The 18,084-nt window shown below is 38.4% G+C and overlaps 4 protein-coding genes across 9 annotated transcripts in view; all 4 read right to left on the bottom strand.

Annotated features, from left to right (window-relative positions):
- Nucleotides 1–1,500: 1,500 nt before the first annotated feature.
- LOC117984538 (probable zinc transporter protein DDB_G0282067) lies at nt 1,501–2,302 on the bottom strand. The gene has a single exon (XM_034971170.2). The coding sequence runs from the start codon at nt 2,290–2,292 to the stop codon at nt 1,501–1,503; it is 792 nt and encodes a 263-aa protein (XP_034827061.2). The 5' UTR covers nt 2,293–2,302.
- Nucleotides 2,303–5,633: 3,331 nt separating this feature from the next.
- Nucleotides 5,634–8,497, bottom strand: LOC138402215 (uncharacterized). Its single transcript, XM_069500158.1, has 2 exons — nt 7,954–8,497; nt 5,634–6,710 (listed from the first exon to the last, which is right to left on the bottom strand). The coding sequence occupies exons 1-2, from the start codon at nt 8,271–8,273 to the stop codon at nt 5,816–5,818; spliced, it is 1,215 nt and encodes a 404-aa protein (XP_069356259.1). The 5' UTR covers nt 8,274–8,497; the 3' UTR covers nt 5,634–5,815.
- A 3,066-nt stretch (nt 8,498–11,563) lies between these two features.
- LOC117984733 (putative eggshell protein) lies at nt 11,564–12,343 on the bottom strand. Its single transcript, XM_034971377.2, has one exon. It carries the CDS (start codon nt 12,341–12,343, stop codon nt 11,603–11,605), a length of 741 nt encoding a protein of 246 aa, XP_034827268.1. The 3' UTR covers nt 11,564–11,602.
- A 1,016-nt stretch (nt 12,344–13,359) lies between these two features.
- Ufd4 (ubiquitin fusion-degradation 4-like) overlaps nt 13,360–18,084 on the bottom strand; it is a 42,368-nt gene continuing 37,643 nt past the window's right edge. For all 6 annotated transcript variants that reach the window (XM_069500367.1, XM_069500371.1, XM_069500369.1 and 3 more), the window contains 2 exons: nt 17,824–17,968; nt 13,360–17,476 (listed from right to left, as the gene is read on the bottom strand). In XM_069500367.1, the coding sequence (XP_069356468.1) occupies nt 17,339–17,476; nt 17,824–17,968 (283 nt within the window). In that variant the 3' untranslated portion in view covers nt 13,360–17,338. The remainder of the gene's footprint in view (nt 17,477–17,823; nt 17,969–18,084) is intronic.

The following is an 18,084-nucleotide window of genomic DNA, read 5'->3' as shown; positions in this document are numbered from 1 at the left end:
ACTCGTAAGTGACTCTCTTCATTGAATAGTGGAAGTGTAATTTTATTTTTTTGATTAATTGTTGTGTCTACTGTGTGTGAAATTATTTATCCATATCCATACTAATATTATAAATGCGAAAGTGTGTCTGTCTGTCTGTCTGCTGGCCTTTCACGGCCCATCTGTTCAACCGATTTTGACGAAATTTGGTACAGCGATAGCTTGCATCCCGGGGAAGGACATAGGCTACTTTTTATCCCGGAAAATCAAAGAGTTCCCATGGGATTTTTAAAAACCTAAATTCACGCGGACGAAGTCGCGGGTAACATCTAGTATTAAATAAATAATTTCAGCATTTGAATGCCACTCAGCATAGTCATATACTATATATAGTCATAATAACTAATAGGTAGAGGTACCTATGTCTACTCTGTGTTAACATTAATAGTTTTTACACTTGAGATAGTTTCCGAAATTGTGTCTTGGTACATCGATGGTCTTGGTAGACTAGTAAAAGTGAACTAACTGCAATGTCTGTAGGTAATAGGTATACCTACCTACAAAGGAATTCAATTTTTTTTTGGAATTACTTTTTCATGCAGGAATTTATTTCTTACCATTCGTCAATTTCAGTAGCTTTAGGTTTTGTTTCAGAATTTTCTTCCATCAGTGAAATTTCACCGTAGCATATACTTACCAAGACAAATAACTTTACATAATAGTATTTTAGCAGTTTTTATTGTGATAGTAGAGAAGAAATAAAATAGGCGCCTTACTTATTTTGAGTTCAAAGCATATTCATTCAAATTCAAAGAAACGGAAATTATTTTTTCTTTTACAACTCTTATCGTACCTACATTCCGTCTAAGCCATTATCATAGTTTTACGGTGCCATTATTATGCACGTTCTTGGTACCTATAGTTAATTAATTCTCACCTATCCAATCAAACTGAGTAGGTACTAGTCAATGACCAAACAAACACAGAATACCTACTCGTTTTACTGAACAGATTTTGATTAAATCTAGAAGTTTTTATTTTTATTTTATTGTTTACAGAATATTCAGTTAATTACATTAAAAACACAGACCGCCATCCTCTGGAAACTGTAGAAGTTTATGTGAGGGTGGCAAGTTCGAGTTGTACATAAAAAAAAATTGAATCTCAATCTTTAATCTCACGAGTTTACCTTAGACTATTAGATAAGCAAACTAGGTACCTATTTATGGGAAATAATTCGAGCAAGTAAAGCAAAAAATACAAATAATTTGGGTAAGTAATAAATAAATAACGTTTTTAATTGTATACAAATTTAAATACCTACTTAACTATAAAATTGCTTTAAAATCTATAATATTTAACTACACCTATATACATGAGATATCGCGTGTGTTTTGGGCGTACCTACTTACTATTAACAATAAATAAATAACAGACCAGACTTTCAGCAGCAATTCAGCAGGTAATATTAGCCATGTCAAATTCATGAGGGAAGAGTCAAACAAATATTTGTACAAAATCTCAATGACCTTCTTTATATACATGTTTCTTGTGATGTTCGATTCCTGCTTTCTGGGCGTGATCGTGGTGACGATGATGATGTTCATCATGACCTCCGGAATGTTTATGGCCTTTATGCGCGTGGTGGTGCCCTCCTTTCTCGTGATGACCCTTCTCTCCATGTTCGTGTTCATGATGCCTACCGTCAAGATGTCCTTTCTTGAAATGACCACCTTTTTTATGGCCATGTTCTTCATGAAAACCTCCGTGGTGCTCTTCATGAGCAGAGTCACCATCCTGATGAAAGAAAGTTTTGTCTTTCTTAAATTCATCAAGTTTATGAACTTCGTGGTGTCCTTTTGTCGAATGCCCTTTATTATAATGTCCCTTCTCTTCGTACTTGTGGCCTTTCTCACCTTTATCACCTCTATGATGTTCATGATAGTGACCGTGTCCGTGATGGTGTTCTTTTTTGTGACTGCCATGGTCGTCATACTCGCCCTTGTGTTGTTCTCTATCGTGGTGGCCCTTTTTTCCTTCTTCTTCGTGATGATGACCTTCGTATGCCTTATAACCCTTTTCTTCGTGTTCATCTAAGTGATCTGCATGATGCTCTTTACCTCCGCCTCTTTTATATTCGCTATTATGGCTCGGTTCTTTCTTATGTTCTGAAGCGGCATCTTGTTGATCGACCAGTTCTTCTTTCCCTTTCTCTACCGGTTTATCTACCGGTTTTTCATTTTTTTCGGGAAGCCGTCGCGCTTGTGCTACGACAACGAATGTAATTAAAACTAATACTACCACTAGCCTCATGCTTCTTCGTTATTACGAAGGCCTTATGCTGTGCACTTATTGTTTAAAATTGGCGACCTTATTGATGGCGCAGCAGTTTTATATAAGGAGTTGTGTAAGCCTTGTCAAGTGACGCGTCGCGAGACAATCTCGGCGGTTTGTTGCAAGAACACCAAACTGTTTCTAGACTGTAACAAGTATTATAGCTACGTTAAATATATAATACGCAATTGCTATTAAGTAATTTGTTGGAAAACGATTTAAAATCCTCTATAATCAAGTTACGCTGGCTGTGAACACTTTATTGGTGATAATTTTCACGCTAATCTCGTTACTTCGTGCACTAATCTTTCACATCTTTCACGGAAGCTCGCATAATTTAATTTTCATCCTCATTCTTAGTTTGGCTGATACCTTATTATATTATTGATATTACTATCAATAATTTAATTTTGTATTTAAACCTATGTTTTTGGATAATAAACTTTAGATTTTATTTAAATAATCTTGAGATAACATAATATAATAAAATCAACATAATATTGTGGACGTCCACTGCAGCTAGACATAATTGTAAGATCCAGTGCTGCTTGTGAGTTTTTTGAGAATGAATGAATGAATGAATTTATTTTCCCACATTACCTATACTTATCAAAATATAGTACAGTATAATATTGGTAAGTGATACATAATACTTATATTAAGTAGGTAATCAACATGGTAAATTTTTCCCTCTTAGCGTAAAACTTGAGGCTTGTGCACAAGTAATTGATAAGTTAGAGAACAAAGGTGGAATTTTGTCCACATGCATGACAGGGCACGTTTCGAAGATCCTTTGATTGGAACTTTATTAGGCCTATATTTACGGTGGTTTTAAATTGAAATCCCTACCTACCCATATTTCTACCCATATTATAAATCCGAAAGTGTGTTTGTTTGTTGGTTTGTTGATTAATTGGTTTGTTGGTTTGGCCTTCAATCACGTCGCAACGGAGCAACGGATCGACGTGATTTTATGCATGTGTACTTACTTAAGGATTTTAAAGACCTGGAGATTGACATAGGCTACTTTTATCCCGGAAAATCAACGAGTTCTCACGGGATCTTTAAAAACCTAAATCCACGCGAACAAAGTGCGGGCATCAGCTAGTGATTTTATAAAATAGGTTCAGAGCTAAAAAAGTTCAAGGTTTCTTCTTTGATCTTTCAATTAGTTATTTTCTAGAAAATATTAAATACCAAAACAATTAGGCAACAAGTTTTAGCCTCTACTAACAAATAGGTAGGTACTTAGAACTTTTTACCCAACTACGTTCTAAGGGTTAGGTAAGTATAAAGCAGTAAATCTAAATATATAAAAGGAAAAGGTGACTGACTGACTGACTGACTGATCTATCGACGTACAGCTCAAACTACTGGACGGGTCGGGTTGAAATTTGGCATGCAGATAGCTATTATGACGTAGGCAGCCGCTAAGAAAGGATTTTTGAAAATTCAATCCCTAAGGGGGTGAAATAGGGGTTTGAAGTTTGTGTAGTCCACGCGGACGAAGTCGCAAGCATAAGCTAGTAACTGATATATGAATGTGTATTCATCGACTTATTGGCTCCCTCATAGTTGCCAAACTACTACATGTTGATAACTGAGATATCGTCTTTGGCTTAAACCAAATCTTTTATTACGACGAAGACATTTATGTACTTACTTCGTAGGTACTGATAGGTACTAAGCACGTCTTAATTTTCGATTATGACAAATCCAATAGAGCAAAATAAAAAATAGTCTGCGCAGAAGCCTACAAAAAATTGGTACATAAACTTCCCAATAATAATCATCTTTATTTCAGATATTACAGCCATTTTGTTAGTAATAAAATTAATTGCTAATGACTATGTCAGTAAGTAGGCTCTTAATACTTATTATGAATTTCGTTATCATTCAGAACATTTTACGAAGAAAATACCTATTAATTTGTTATATTATACCTTGCACATTCATATTTTGTCTATGGAATAGGCAGGCCATCCGTATGGAGTTCGCCTGTCCAGTTTGGTGACGGCTGGTTCCGTTTATCCACCCTAAAACAGTCACCCTAGGGGGTATACTAGGAAACGTGTGGCCGTCTATGCACCCCGGACAGCGAATTTGTGTATTATTTTTGACAGGCATACGTTTCCGAGTATACACCCTAAGGTGGTTTTTAAGGTGGATAAGCGGAATAAGCCTGGTGACGGAACGGAGAGGAAGGCGAATGCTGCTCGGCGGAGATTGAGGATGGGGAATGAAGGAAGTTGCCCTCTTCGCGAGCCTTGACCCGCTATATGTAATGGACACTGGGCTGTCTGTCGCTTATAGTAAAATCGAGGAATTGCCTGGCATGCTAGCTGCATGCCTCTATAAACCTCTAGCGGAATAGCAAGTATGCAAGGTGCCGGAAATGGTAGGTACCTAGTTATTTAAGAGCCTTTTTCGAAAAGATAAAAAAGGCTAAAAAAAGGATAAAAAATGACTGGGTAAGTTTAAAAAATATTCTAAGTTCTTAAATGTATAAAATATTTCTTAATAATATTATTGGTTTGGCCTATTGTTTAAGCGTTGGCCTCCTATTCGGGAGGTCGGGGGTTCAATCCCGGACTTCTAACTTTTCGGAGATATGTGTGTGCAATTATACCTATAGGTATCGCTTGCTTTAATGGTGAAGGAAAACGTCGTGAAGGAGCAATACCTGAGAGATCTCCCTAATGATATCAAAGGTATGTGAAATCTACCAATCCGCACTTAGCCAGTGTAGCAGACTATGGCCTATACCCTTCTCATTCTGAGAAGAGACTCGTGCTCAGTAGTGGGCTAGCGATGGGTTGATCACACAGATCACCCAGAAGGATGATAATATTCCTTAATAAAAGTCTTAGGCTCAACTCACACCGAAAGAGCGTCGAGGCGCAGCGAAGCGGAGTGCAGTTTGAATTTTAACTTTATTTTCATTACTATAATACTTATTATCGCATGAGTAAACTCAAACGAGTCGCGCGGATGCCTGCGGCGCCGCGGGAATTCCGGCGAATTCCGAACGGAGCCGTGCGACTGCGCGAGAAGTCGCGGGAAGTCCCGAGAATGCTCGAGCAGTCGCGAGCGACCGCTGGCAATATCCCGCCCCTCACGCCCGCTTCCCGCGCGAGCATTCGCATTCATTCCTTGCAGTTCAACGAATACAGAAGTGATGGAAATTGATGAAGAAAAGCTTATTTATTTAGTGCAAATGTACGACTGCCTATACAATATCAAATCAAGGCATTACAGCGATAAACAAATGAAAAATAACGCTTGGCAAAAAGTGGGCGCTGAAATGAATATGTCTGGTAAGTATGTATTTGTTTAATTATTTTTATTTGAAAATTAAAATAAACCATTTTTTTAAAATTTTAATTAAAATGAAAAAAAAACTTTTAATTGTTGCGATGTCGTCCGCAAATTCTAGAACTCGTTAGTTTACATACGGCGCAGTCTTTTGTAAAACTTCACACCATTTTGTTGTTAAATCTATTTAACTACGGGAAATCATTTCGTTTTGCCAAGAAACGGCACCACAAGAATTAAAATAAGTCTTAAATTTATCTCTTATAGAGATAGCATTTTCTCGGGAAACAGAATCCGCTTGAAGATTTTGTAATATACTATTTATTGGCACTGTTTCAATTATGTTTTCAAATATTTCATCATTTCTTAGGTAATTATGTAAACAAGTGCACGCTAGTATCATAATGTCCAGGTATTTGGGTTGCATTCTAATTCTCTTTTGGAAAACCTCAAATTTTTGTGTTAGTATTCCGAAACTGCTCTCTACAATACGTCTTGCACGGCTTAGGCGATAGTTAAATATTTTCTTCTCGACGTCTGTCGACATTTGGCTTCCAGGAAAAGGTCTCATTATGTGTTCATGTAGCGGGAAAGCCTCATCTCCAACAAATACATGTGGCAATGCTTCTGTCGTACCTGGCAAACATTTACTAGGTGGTATATCCAGTGTATTATTATTCAATAATTGTCCTAATCTGGAGCTGCTTAAAATGCCACTATCACTATTGCGACCGTATGCTCCAATATCGACTACAACGAATCGGTAATTTGCATCAGCTATGGCTAATAAAACTACACTGAAATATTTTTTGTAGTTATAAAATTGACTGCCGCTGTTCCAAGGTGCTCTTATATTAACATGTTTGCCATCTATGGCTCCTATACAGTTAGGAAAATTCCATTGAGTTTCAAATTCTTTTGCTAGTTTGGTCCATAGCTGAGCTGTCGGTTTTGGCATAACACGCGGCCGTAAACACTTCCATATCGCAGAGCAAGTTTCGTGAACAATTAGAAGTACAGTACTATATCCCATTCGATACTCGTGAGCTAGCGCTTTGAAACTGATAGCAGTAGTTAAAAATCTGAAACAAAATATAATTATTATCATCAGATATAGTTACACATATCGATAAATCAAGAGTAACAGCCCCGGTAGTTTGTCTACTTTTATCCGTGTGTATATATTATTATCTAGATTATTGTTACCATCATGAAAAATTAAAATCCATAAAAACATAACAAGATTGTTATATTAATAATTATATTATTACCATTTTCAGTGGAGAATTGCCAAAAGTCTTGGAAGAAATTACGAGATAGTTATAGAAAGGGCATTTCATTAAGAGAGAGTAGAAGTGGGTCAGCTAGAACAGTGGAACGCCCATTAAAATTTGAAAAAGAATTAGAATTCATAAAACCCTTCATGAAAAGCAGGAAACAAATTTCAAATTTAACGAGTTCGCCAGAAGATTCAGATATTACCACAGATGGCGAATATCAGTCTATGTCACCAAGACCGCAGTCGCAGCTATTACCGTCACCACGGCCACAGTCGCAGCTGTCAAACCAGACCTCTTCATCCAACGAACAGCCTCTCAAAATGTCAAATTTATTGTTCAAACAATATATTGAAGGAAAGCAAATAGAACATGACCCAACCATTAGTTTTTTCTTAACCATGGGCCGAACTGTGAAAACAATGCCTAAAAATATTCAAGCCAAATTAAAGGGCGAAATTTTCCGCCTTATAAATGAAACGGAAATAAGACTTGCCGATGACACCGGTGATAAAATGACACGAGATACAGCTGAATTCAACTTATCTGCCACAGGAAATAATACAACCATGCCATCTTCTTCAAATTATCCATTGGAAACAACCAGTATCAGTCCTAGATCTGTGACAGAAAATTACAATGAAACAAACATTCCAACCACATCCTTTTCATACACACCATCCAAAATACCGTCTACTTCAACAAGTTATCAAGAAACGAACACAGAAAATATCTACGAGACAAACTCCCCACTTCCGATTTATTCAACCTTAACTTCCAGATCTAGTTCATTCGACCCACCTCCATCGCCTTATATACCACAGGCTATGTCGAAATCACAACAAAGATCCTCTGATTCTGTATTGCGTGAAGAGGATTCCGAAACCAATATCGATACGACATTTGACTATTAAAGAACTGTTGCCTTAAAACTATTTTAAAACTATTTTTTATTCTTTAAAACTATTTTATTTTTTTGTTAGAATAGTGTATTTGAACAATAAATAACAATACAATTGAACCATATACTTTTTATTTACTAACTTACCTGAGGCAGACTGACAGTCTTTCTTCAGCGGAAATAGCCAATCTATAATTGGTATTTTGTTTTTGAATATGTGGCCTGAGAATTTCCAACAAACTTTCAAATTTGTCATAGTTCATTTTATAATAGTCATAATAAATGCTAGGATACAGATGTAAATTTGTGCAAAATGTTTGAAATTGGCCAAACAAACGTCTTTTCTTCCACAGGTCGTGTACCCAAATATTTCTTTTTCTTTTAAATCTTTCCCTCCTTATCTCTTCGGCCTCTTCCTCTTCTGCTTCAATTATATGTGCAATAATAATTAAATCCAAAATACCCATTTTCACTGCTTAAACACAAGTTTACTCCAGTTTTGTTGGAAGTGAACTGCGCATAGGGGAGCGACCCGTGAATTCATCCCGCGACCTCTCGAGCATTCCAGCGACTTCTCGAGCATTCCAGCGACTTCTCGAGCAGTCGCGGGAATCCGCGCGCCTTCTTTATCGAGCGGGTCGCTGCGCTTCGCTGCCCTTCGCCGCTCTTTCGGTGTGAGTTGAGCCTTACAAAAACATTCGCTACAGACACTGTTAGGTAGAGAACCATTAAACAAGAAAGTTTGACGAAGTTGAGGGGAGGGAATACACAGTGAAACAACACTTGTTTGTAACTGCGTGGTAACCAAGTACCCACCAACTCCTGCAAAGTACTGTTGTTAAGATATTCTTATGTACCTACCATTGTATTATATTCACAAAAACGCCTCCCATATGTACCTACCTACTTGTTTAAATCCGTTTTGTTCCACATGCTAGGTAAGTACGTATATCTATTGTATCTACTATCTACCCTACCTATAGTACGCGACAGGGCGAAATGGCTATCAGGGAGGGGTTTAGGGAACGCCCCGCAAATCCGCACAGCCCCCACGCTAACCCAGTGCGGGCGAGCGCGGATGACTTGCGGGTGTGCGGGGCGTCCCCCGGCCTCATACCTCGATTGCTATCTCAACCTGTTGCGAATTATACTTATTTAGTTTGTGAAACAAATTAAGTTTTCAGCTATTAAAATAAAAATAAAAATAAAAAAAGAGACTCGACTGCTAAAAAGGCAGCCGGTTTTAATGTAATGTCATCATCATCATCAACCAATAGACGTCCACTGCTGGACATAGGTCTCTTGTAGGGACTTCCACACGCCACGGTCTTGCGCCTCCTGGATCCAGCGGCTCCCTGCGACTCGTCTGATGTCGTCCGTCCACCTAGTGGGGGGTCTTCCAACACTGCGTCTTCCAGTCTTCATTCTAGCACCTTGGGACCCCAACGTCTATCGGTTGTACGAACTATGTGCCCTGCCCATTGCCACTTCAACTTCGCAACCGGTTGAGCTATGTCGGTTACTCTAGTTCTCCTACGGATCTCCTCATTTCTGATTTGATCACGTAGAGAAACTCCAAGCATAGCTCTCTCCATAGCCCGCTGAATGACTCTGAGCTTTCTTATGAGGCCCATAGTTAGCGACCATGTCTCGGATCCATATGTCATCACTGGTCACACGCACTGTTCGAAGACTTTGGTCTTCAAGCACTGAAGAATTTTGGACAAGAAGACATCTCGAAGCTCCCTGAACGCTGCCCAACCGAGTTGGATTTGGCGGTAGACCTCTTTCTCGAAATTGGACCTACCCAACTGGATTGTGTGTCCTAGGTATTACCCTCCCATGTAGGGATCATGGGCAACGAGGAAGCAGACACGGCAGCCAAACGCGCCATCAGCGATGGAATTCCCTACAACTGTATACCACTACCGAATGAAGTTTTGATAAAATTTAAACAGGAATGTGTATTAGAATGGCAAGAATATTTTGACGAAAGGTCACGGGTTAAAGGCATATGGTATAAAACGATAGTGTGTCAGCTCCCTCAATGTCCATGGTTTGCAGAGTCCAAGTTTAAAAGGGCAGATATTGTAATACTGTTAAGACTTCGGTCCGGGCACATTCCGTCAAATAAATTTAATCTGTTACAACAACAGTCTGTTAGCTACCCCATTGTCAGGGAACGCGCGGTCGCTCATTGATATGTGTTAACAATGTGTTTGTTTTTTGTTTTACCTAAAATGTTTTATTTTTTGTTTGTTTTTTGATGATGTAATGTTTATCTTACGGGGGTGACATAGTCAGCTATGACTCAACCCTCAAAAAAAAATAAAGAGAAAAGAAGAAAAAAGTCCTAGGTATATATACTCGTCTACAATTTCGAGTGCAGAGCTCTCAGCCTCTCAACGATTACTGGGTGGGGCCGGACATAAATAAGCATTAGACATGATTTTCGTCTTACTCATGTTCATTTTTAGGCCCACCTGCTGAGAAGCTCTGCAAAGGTCATTGAGCATTGTATTGAGGTCTTCCAGAGTCTCTGCAATAACGACAATGTCATCGGCAAATCGCCGTTAATGCCAAGTCCGTTCCAATCCACAAGCTTAAAGATGTCCTCCAAAGCTGCGGTAAAGAGCTTCGGGGTGATTACGTCTCCCTGTTGAACTCCCCGCTGCAATTGGATTGGTCTCGTGGTCTGGTCCTGGTCTGTTTCACAAAAGGAGACCACTGCCTGCCATGCTTCATTGTCTTCCAGCATTGCCGCTATGAGAGCCGGTGGTGACAAGTGTCTCCCTATACGCAGCCGACCAGGATGCACCGCTCGGGCTCCCGGGCAGAGCACTTTTCAAGCGTGTGCTGTGCGGAGTCCCGGCCCTCTACACAATGGTGACATCGCGGGGTCATCTCGCGACCGATCCGACACAGATACCAACTCACCGAAACAACCATGCCCGGAAAGTACCTCTGTCAGTAGGTACATATTTCTACTTACGAATGTAATTATATTGCTCTTCGTTCCAAATCATTGTCATCGTCATTATCATCAACCTATCGCCATCCCACTACTAAGCACGAATCTCCTCTCAGAATGAGAAGGGTTTGACCATAGCCTACACGCTGCCAAATGCGGTCAAACTTCACACACGATGTGTTCCTTCACCTTAAAGCGTATATTCCAAATATATAAAATAGTAAATTGAACTCAATTTATGGTCCAGGTTAACCCATTTATCGTTTAGCTTCGATAGCTATCGCACATTAGCGTCTTGACCGTAAGGACTGGGCGAGATTTATCTCGACTTCCCGCAGCCCACTGACTTATCGAACTGCAGGGTAGCGATTCATTGAGAAATGATATTATTATCTATTTCAATTCTAAGGCAAGTAATTTCTTTACAAAACGGTTGATTGCCTACAAGGTTTAATTTGCTCTCGACAACGCTAGATAGGGCAATCTAGGGCGCCGATCTACTTTCCCAATATTTTTGAGCTCGTGATCTCGTCGGGAAATGCTGCCAGTGAACCACGGCCAACAGTTTTATGTAACTTTGTTGTCGAAAGCAAACGTACTGTGAAATTGTTTTGGTTTAGACTAAATAACCCGCGAGTTCGTTACAGCACATTGTACGAGTGACAATGAACGCTGAAGTTATTGTAAACAAAAATTGAAGTTCAATTTTTTATTAACAAACATCACAGTCGATATGAAAAACTTAACAAAACTTAAATTAAAGAAATCCTAGTTAATGGCATAAAAGTTATTTTACAAGATTCAGTCATTGTTTCGGAGAGGAGCTTATTTGTGTCCCTTCTTGTAGCCCCAGTGCTTGTGATCCTCGTGGCCGCCCTTCTTTCCATGATCATCGTGATGATGATGATGCTCATGATGACCGCCCTCGTCGTGGTGATCTTTGTGGTCGTGGTGGTGTCCTCCCTTTTCGTGGTGGCCTTTCTTGCCGTGCTCGTGGTGGTGGTGTCCGCCGTGCTTGTGCCCCTTGTGGTGGCCGCCGCCCTTCTTGTGGCCGTGCTCCTCGTGATGCCCTCCGTGGTGTTCGTGGTGTCCGCCATCGTGATGATGGTCGTGGAAATGCTTTTCCTTCTTAAATTCGTCATGTTTGTGCACTCCATGATGTCCCTTCGTGGAGTGGCCCTTATGGTAGTGCCCCTCCTCGTGGTGACCGTGTCCTTTGTGCCCCTTTTCCCCGTGGTGATGTTCGTGATGATGCCCGTCGTCGTGGTGGTGATGCTTCTTATGACCGCCATGCTCGTCGTGATGACCCTTGTGACCTTCATGATGGCGGTGACCCTTTTTGCCGTGCTCGTGGTGATGATGACCCTTGTACCCTTTGTGTCCTTTCTCCCCGTGGTCGTGATGGTGATCCTCGTGATGCTCGTGGCCACCTCCTTTGTCCCATTTGCCACCTTTGTCGGACGCAGCCGTATCCAAGTCAGCGTCCCTCTTTTCTCTGGCCACCTCGCGGCAGCTAACGTACGCCAGCGCCGCTAGCACGGCGCAACACAGGAATGTACTCCTCATGCTTGCTTGTCACTGTATTCGTACAATCGAAACCAGTGACTGATAAACTGTCGATGACGGTTAACTTTTTATACTAAATACTTTAGTTAAAACTTGTGTAATTTCAAACACCAAGGTTGCGGTTGTCGCATTGCATTGCTGAAACTGCTCTCTTGAAGAAACTTGGTAGCATTGTGAAAACTATCGATATCCGGTGTGTACCAGTTTTACTGCCAGGAAACTTTTATTTACTTTCACTTAGTAAAAAAGAAAATACTTATTAGGTACCGACATCAATATACCTAGCTGGACAATGTATTTCTTCGGCTGCTTATATCTCCGTGTTATAAGTTGGTCAACATTATCAGTTTAGTACCTTAACAGCTGATAGCTGATTCTGAGTATCTTTATGATATTATTTGTCTATAACTCTATATGAATACGAATTATACCTACTAGGTAATGAAAAAGTTTCAAAATGTGAAAAAATAAGTCTTTTGATTTGGAAAAAATATTTCTCTAAAAACCAGCAAATAATCGAGTTCTCTCAATCTCTTATGTATCCTGAGTATCGTCTAATACAAAAAGTTTAGCTGCACTGCAGCTAGATATACAAAAAAATATTAAAATCGATTCAGTGGTTCCTAGAATTCATTCGAAAATTAATAGGTATTCCTTAATCCTTATATTATTATTTAGATAGAAAATAAACAATATTAAGACAGATTGAGCATCGTTAAACATCAACGCATTGAATCTTGCATCATGATGAAACATCAACGTATCTCTCTTAGTATATTTCATTGTGGCTAATTCCGTTGTACACAATCTCTAAACTAAACTAAAATGGCACGTCTAAATCTATTGCTATCCCTTTCATAATGTTGCTTGCGGAAAAGAATAGCACTAGATTTAGACCTGTTAATTTAGTTTAGTTAAGATATTGTGTACAAGAGAATCGGCCTCAATGTCTCTCTAAATATATTTGGCAAGGTTAACCTGATTGGAAATCTAGTAGGGTATAGAATTAAAAAATATGTATAGTTTCCTTACTTTATTCATACAATCCTCAACAAAATAATGGACTACATACTACCTACATACAATCAATATCAACCCTATTAAATTCAAATTAAATATATTTAATTCATCCATATATTTTATATAATAAATCACAATACCAACTTTTAGTTGATGAAATTATTTAACTAAAGGAACATACGCTAAACATTTCACACAATACTTAAGTGTTACACACTTTAAAAATAATATTACCAATTAAAGGGGCATTTGGCAGCAGCAAGAAGCAGAAACGATTTCGAGATTATGGAAAATACTTTATACATCGAATAGCAAATTAATTGGTCTATGCGAATGGTGCGTCGCGATAGAATGTGCCTATCTTAAACGTTTTGAGCTTTCGGCAACGAAATTGAAGCACGGCGCGGCGCGGCGGGATGACAAGACTGAAATTGACATAATAATATTATACAAGTACCTACGCTGGAAGACGTGTGCGTTGCGTACCGGGGATTAAACTTGACACTTTGTGTCAATTAATAGTCTTTGTATCAGTACCCTTATTATAAATGCGAAAGTGTGTTTGTTTGTTGGTTTGATGGTTTATTGGTTTATTGGTTTGTTGGTTTATTGGTTTGTTGGTTTGTCCTTCAATCACGTCGCAACGGGGCAACGGATTGACGTGATTTTTTGTATGGGTATAGTCACAGACCTGGAGAGTGACATAGGCTACTTTTTATCCCGGAAAATCAACGAGTTCCCACGGGATTTTCGAAAACCTAAATCTACGCGAACGAAGTCGCTGGCATCAGCTAGTTGACAATATGTTGACAGGATTTATTTCCGAGTACGCTCACATGACGCTAACTGCTGCTATCAGAGCCAAAATGACGAAAAAGTTCTTCAAAAACAGATCGGCAATCGCAGGTCCAGCGAACTTGTATTAGTAGAGATTCCCAACACAATATGAAAATGTAATTTTCACGCTAAAGGCACAAACGTATTACTGTGCTACGGTGTAACACACCGCGTTGCCGCAACCTTCCACCAATGGGAATGTGCGTGTTCATATTAAAACAAGTTTCCGATCGCCTTTTATTTCATCTCAACAAACGACAATAATATGTTTATGCCCTTCCTGTAACCAAAAATGGCTTCAATGGCTACCAAAATATATCTATCGGCATAAGTATTGTGTCATAGGTAAGCTTATTCAGTCGAAACAACAAATACAAACCCACAAATACTGTCGCCGTTTCGGACGCATCTAGTGGTGCCTTGCCAAATACCAAGTGTAATAATTCAGTTCTAAATTGGTAATAGGTTGTGGTATACTTTATAATATTACGAATATTTGGATTGATATAGAATCGAAATATTGTTTGTATATAAATATCCCATATTATACCTAAAATAATTACTATTATTGTTTTCTATTGCAATTTATCTCAGATCACATACGATTTTTTATTTTATTTTATGTAAAAATAGGAGAAAGTTTAACGCTTTAACTTCATAGGATCAACTTCATTTCAAATTCGTGATTTGACACAAACCACTTATAAACTAAATATACATCTTTTGTCGGATAAAATTGCATAAATGATGGAAATATATTATATAAATATATAGAGCTGCTTTATTTACGTATTTAAAAGCGGCTCAAAAAAGCTCACTATAAAAGTATAGTTTCCAAAACCTACTTCAGCTTATTATTATGGTAGCTCAGGAAACCATAGATAAAGTAATACAAAAAATTATACACAGCTAAGAATATAATATAGAATTTTTTATATAATGTTAATTAAACAATAAAAGGTACATAACATTATTTTAGCTGTCCATAATATCTAAAAATCTTATTTCGTATTATGTGTGAAATCACGACCAATATCAAACTTTACGAAGCGATACAAAGTGAACTTTACCTAAGTTTACCTTACAACGCGCGATGGAAGCGTGCGTAACGCGGAAAATTATAAACAGAATTTAACATATTTTAAAAAGAAAAACAAGTTTAATACTAATTTGGACTTATTCAAAATTAGAAAATCATCATTTTACGTTCGACTACTATAAGAGGAAATAAACAAAGGGGAATTGATAAAAACCTCGTGTCGAAACTTGTCTACTAAATGACGTATAAATATAGCTGCTTAGTCTGGTAGATACTAGTGCAAGATCTGAATAAGAGATTGTAACATGATGAAAACAATATAAATGAGTTGTAACTGTAGATGTAACTACACAGAGATGGGTATGGCATTCACACTGACAAAAACGCTTTAAAAAGTAAACGCGTGCTTCATACAGCTCGTAACGCGTGCTTCATACAGCTCCTTGTGTAACAAGTCTAACAACGACAGTTCCTTGTATAACAAGTCTAACGAGAGGCGTAGCGTACATTGCGACGGCCCAAAGTGACGTTTCCAACGCGTTTTGTGTGAAGCCTTTAACGTATCGTAATAACAGCAGCAGCAAAGCTTGCTTACTACGTGTAAAATATCTGTGCTCTGCGAGATTATTGGGTAAGTGAAATGCTTATATTCTTGAAAATGAAAATGTTACTTCATGTTATGTTTCAAAAACTGACAAAATGGAACTTGTATCACATATACCACAAACAGATTTTAACGCGTATTTGATTTCGTACAGCATGTAATTTAGGCGATTCCTTATAATATTATGAAAAACTTTCCAAAATATATTACTGCCAAAAAATCTGTCAATACACGTAAGTCAAGGGGTTTTTGTACATTACTTGGTTCACCAGTATTTTATTTTATACTAGCTGCCCCGGCGAACTTCGTAACAGTCGATTCAAATTTTTTAATTTTTTCTCTCCGTAAGAACCATCCCCGTACTTCAAAGAATATTATAAAAAAAGAATTAGCGAAATCGGTTCAGCTGTTCTCGAGATTTCCGATCAGCAACACATTCAGCGATTCATTTTTATATATAGAGATATATTTAAAATATTTTATTAATGTGTATTTTTTCAAAGTATCCACTTCAGCCAACCATCTCGCAAGTAGCAGAACAGCGCATAATATTATGTTACAATCAGAAATCTTACCCAGCTACTTTCAACTGCAAAAATACTTTTAACTAAATAAATCTCGGTTAATACTTAATAGTGCTTTTGACTTAAAAATATCGGTTAAAAATAAGTTTTATATCTGAGTACCCTATCTCCACGCAATCTTATCTGTCTTGTGTGTTTTTAAATAACTACACCATAAGACTACAGAAACACTCTAGGACAGAAAAAACTAAGTGGAGTCAGGTTGCTCTGATTTCGTTCTGAGGCACATTTAAACTAATTTTATATGCTTACTAAGATCTCTATTGATTTTATTCCAACGAACAGTTTTCAGCAGAATTTCGGTCAAAACTTCTTTTGACTAACCTCTATTCACAAGTACTTTGACTATTTTTTGCAATTAAAAGTAGCTTTGACTGGATAACAGTTTTTGATGTAACAATTAACACCAGGGAGCAAATTACCGGTATTTTTAGTAGCTTGACCAAAATACCGTTATGTTGACGTTAAAAATAACGATATCCATACACCAACTATCGTTATCTAGATACATAGTATTAATACCGGTAAATTTTAGCGTTTTAGCGTTAGTCGGAGTATGCCCGACTTGTTTCAAACCCGAACAAAAGTAACACTTATACCGGTTATTATAACCTATCTCCATTTAACGATGCCGTGTACAAAGTAACATTTTAGTAACGATAAAAATATAACGTTAAATTATATTGCTATACCGCTATTATTAACGATACCTTTTAACATAATGTTTTAGTAGTTTTAACGTTAATTTAGTAACGGTAACCGTCTCTGGTTGACACGTACACTGAAATGAAAGATCATGAAAGTATCGTCAAAATGACTTCTGAACTGTGAACTGTACTTTTGACATGACAGTTAACCCATAGAGTTCAAATGTCGCGTGAGAAGTCATTTTTTACGGACTATAATAGCGTCTAGTTGAGATGGAAGCCCCGCTCGTTGGTGGCGGCCAGCAGGCGCTCGCGCAGCACCTCCTTACACGAGTACTCCGGGAGCTTCAAGTAGTGCACGCAGGTGTTGACCGAAGGGTATGAACCGTCGCCGGCGTCCACCTGTCCACACACAATCATTTTAAAGTAAATTTTTCAAGTCGTCGATAAGTTGTTTGGCAACAATGGGGCCGATTCCCTTGTACACAATCTCTTAACTAAACTAAAATGACACGTCTAAATCTATTGCTATCCCTGTCATAATGTTGCTTGCGGAAAAGGATAGCACTAGATTTAGACCTGTTATTTTAGTTTAGTTTAGAGATTGTGTACAAGGGAATCGGCCCCATTGTTAGTTTAAAATTTTTGACAAATATTAACAACGTTGCTAAGTAACATATCGACAGATTACAGTTAGGAGTGGAGACTAATTTTAGCTTTGATGATAGCAAGTTATTTGACTATGATACCTTTCTGACAACAGTGAGCCTGGGGTGTAGGTTGGCCAGGCCGCCGGGCGGCAAGCTGCTGCAGCCTGTCGCGAACTGCAGGAAGGCCTTGCGCTCGCGCCACGACATCTCCACCAGCACGTCCACGAGCCGCAGGAAGCCGGGGCTGTATCAAACATGCCATCAGTTATGCCATTAAGAATTAGAACCTGACATCCCACTGGGGTTAGAAACATGAAATTAAAACAGTAGGTTCCTTTTATAATGGAGGCACCCACGAAG

Source organism: Maniola hyperantus, chromosome 8, assembly GCF_902806685.2.
Source record: "Maniola hyperantus chromosome 8, iAphHyp1.2, whole genome shotgun sequence".
NCBI lineage: Eukaryota > Metazoa > Arthropoda > Insecta > Lepidoptera > Nymphalidae > Maniola > Maniola hyperantus.
Note: the sequence above shows the minus strand (reverse complement) of the source record. Positions and strands in the feature narration are given on the sequence as shown.

Bases quoted from the DNA above. Each gene is read 5' to 3' on its own strand.
- LOC138402215 (XM_069500158.1), bottom strand. From the start codon at position 8,273: ATGGGTATTTTGGATTTAATTATTATTGCACATATAATTGAAGCAGAA. The intron at 6,711-7,953 runs GTAAGTTAGTAA...ATTTTGTTTCAG, and splicing joins AGACTGTCAGTCTGCCTCAG to ATTTTTAACTACTGCTATCA.
- LOC117984733 (XM_034971377.2), bottom strand. From the start codon at position 12,343: ATGAGGAGTACATTCCTGTGTTGCGCCGTGCTAGCGGCGCTGGCGTAC.
- LOC117984538 (XM_034971170.2), bottom strand. From the start codon at position 2,292: ATGAGGCTAGTGGTAGTATTAGTTTTAATTACATTCGTTGTCGTAGCA.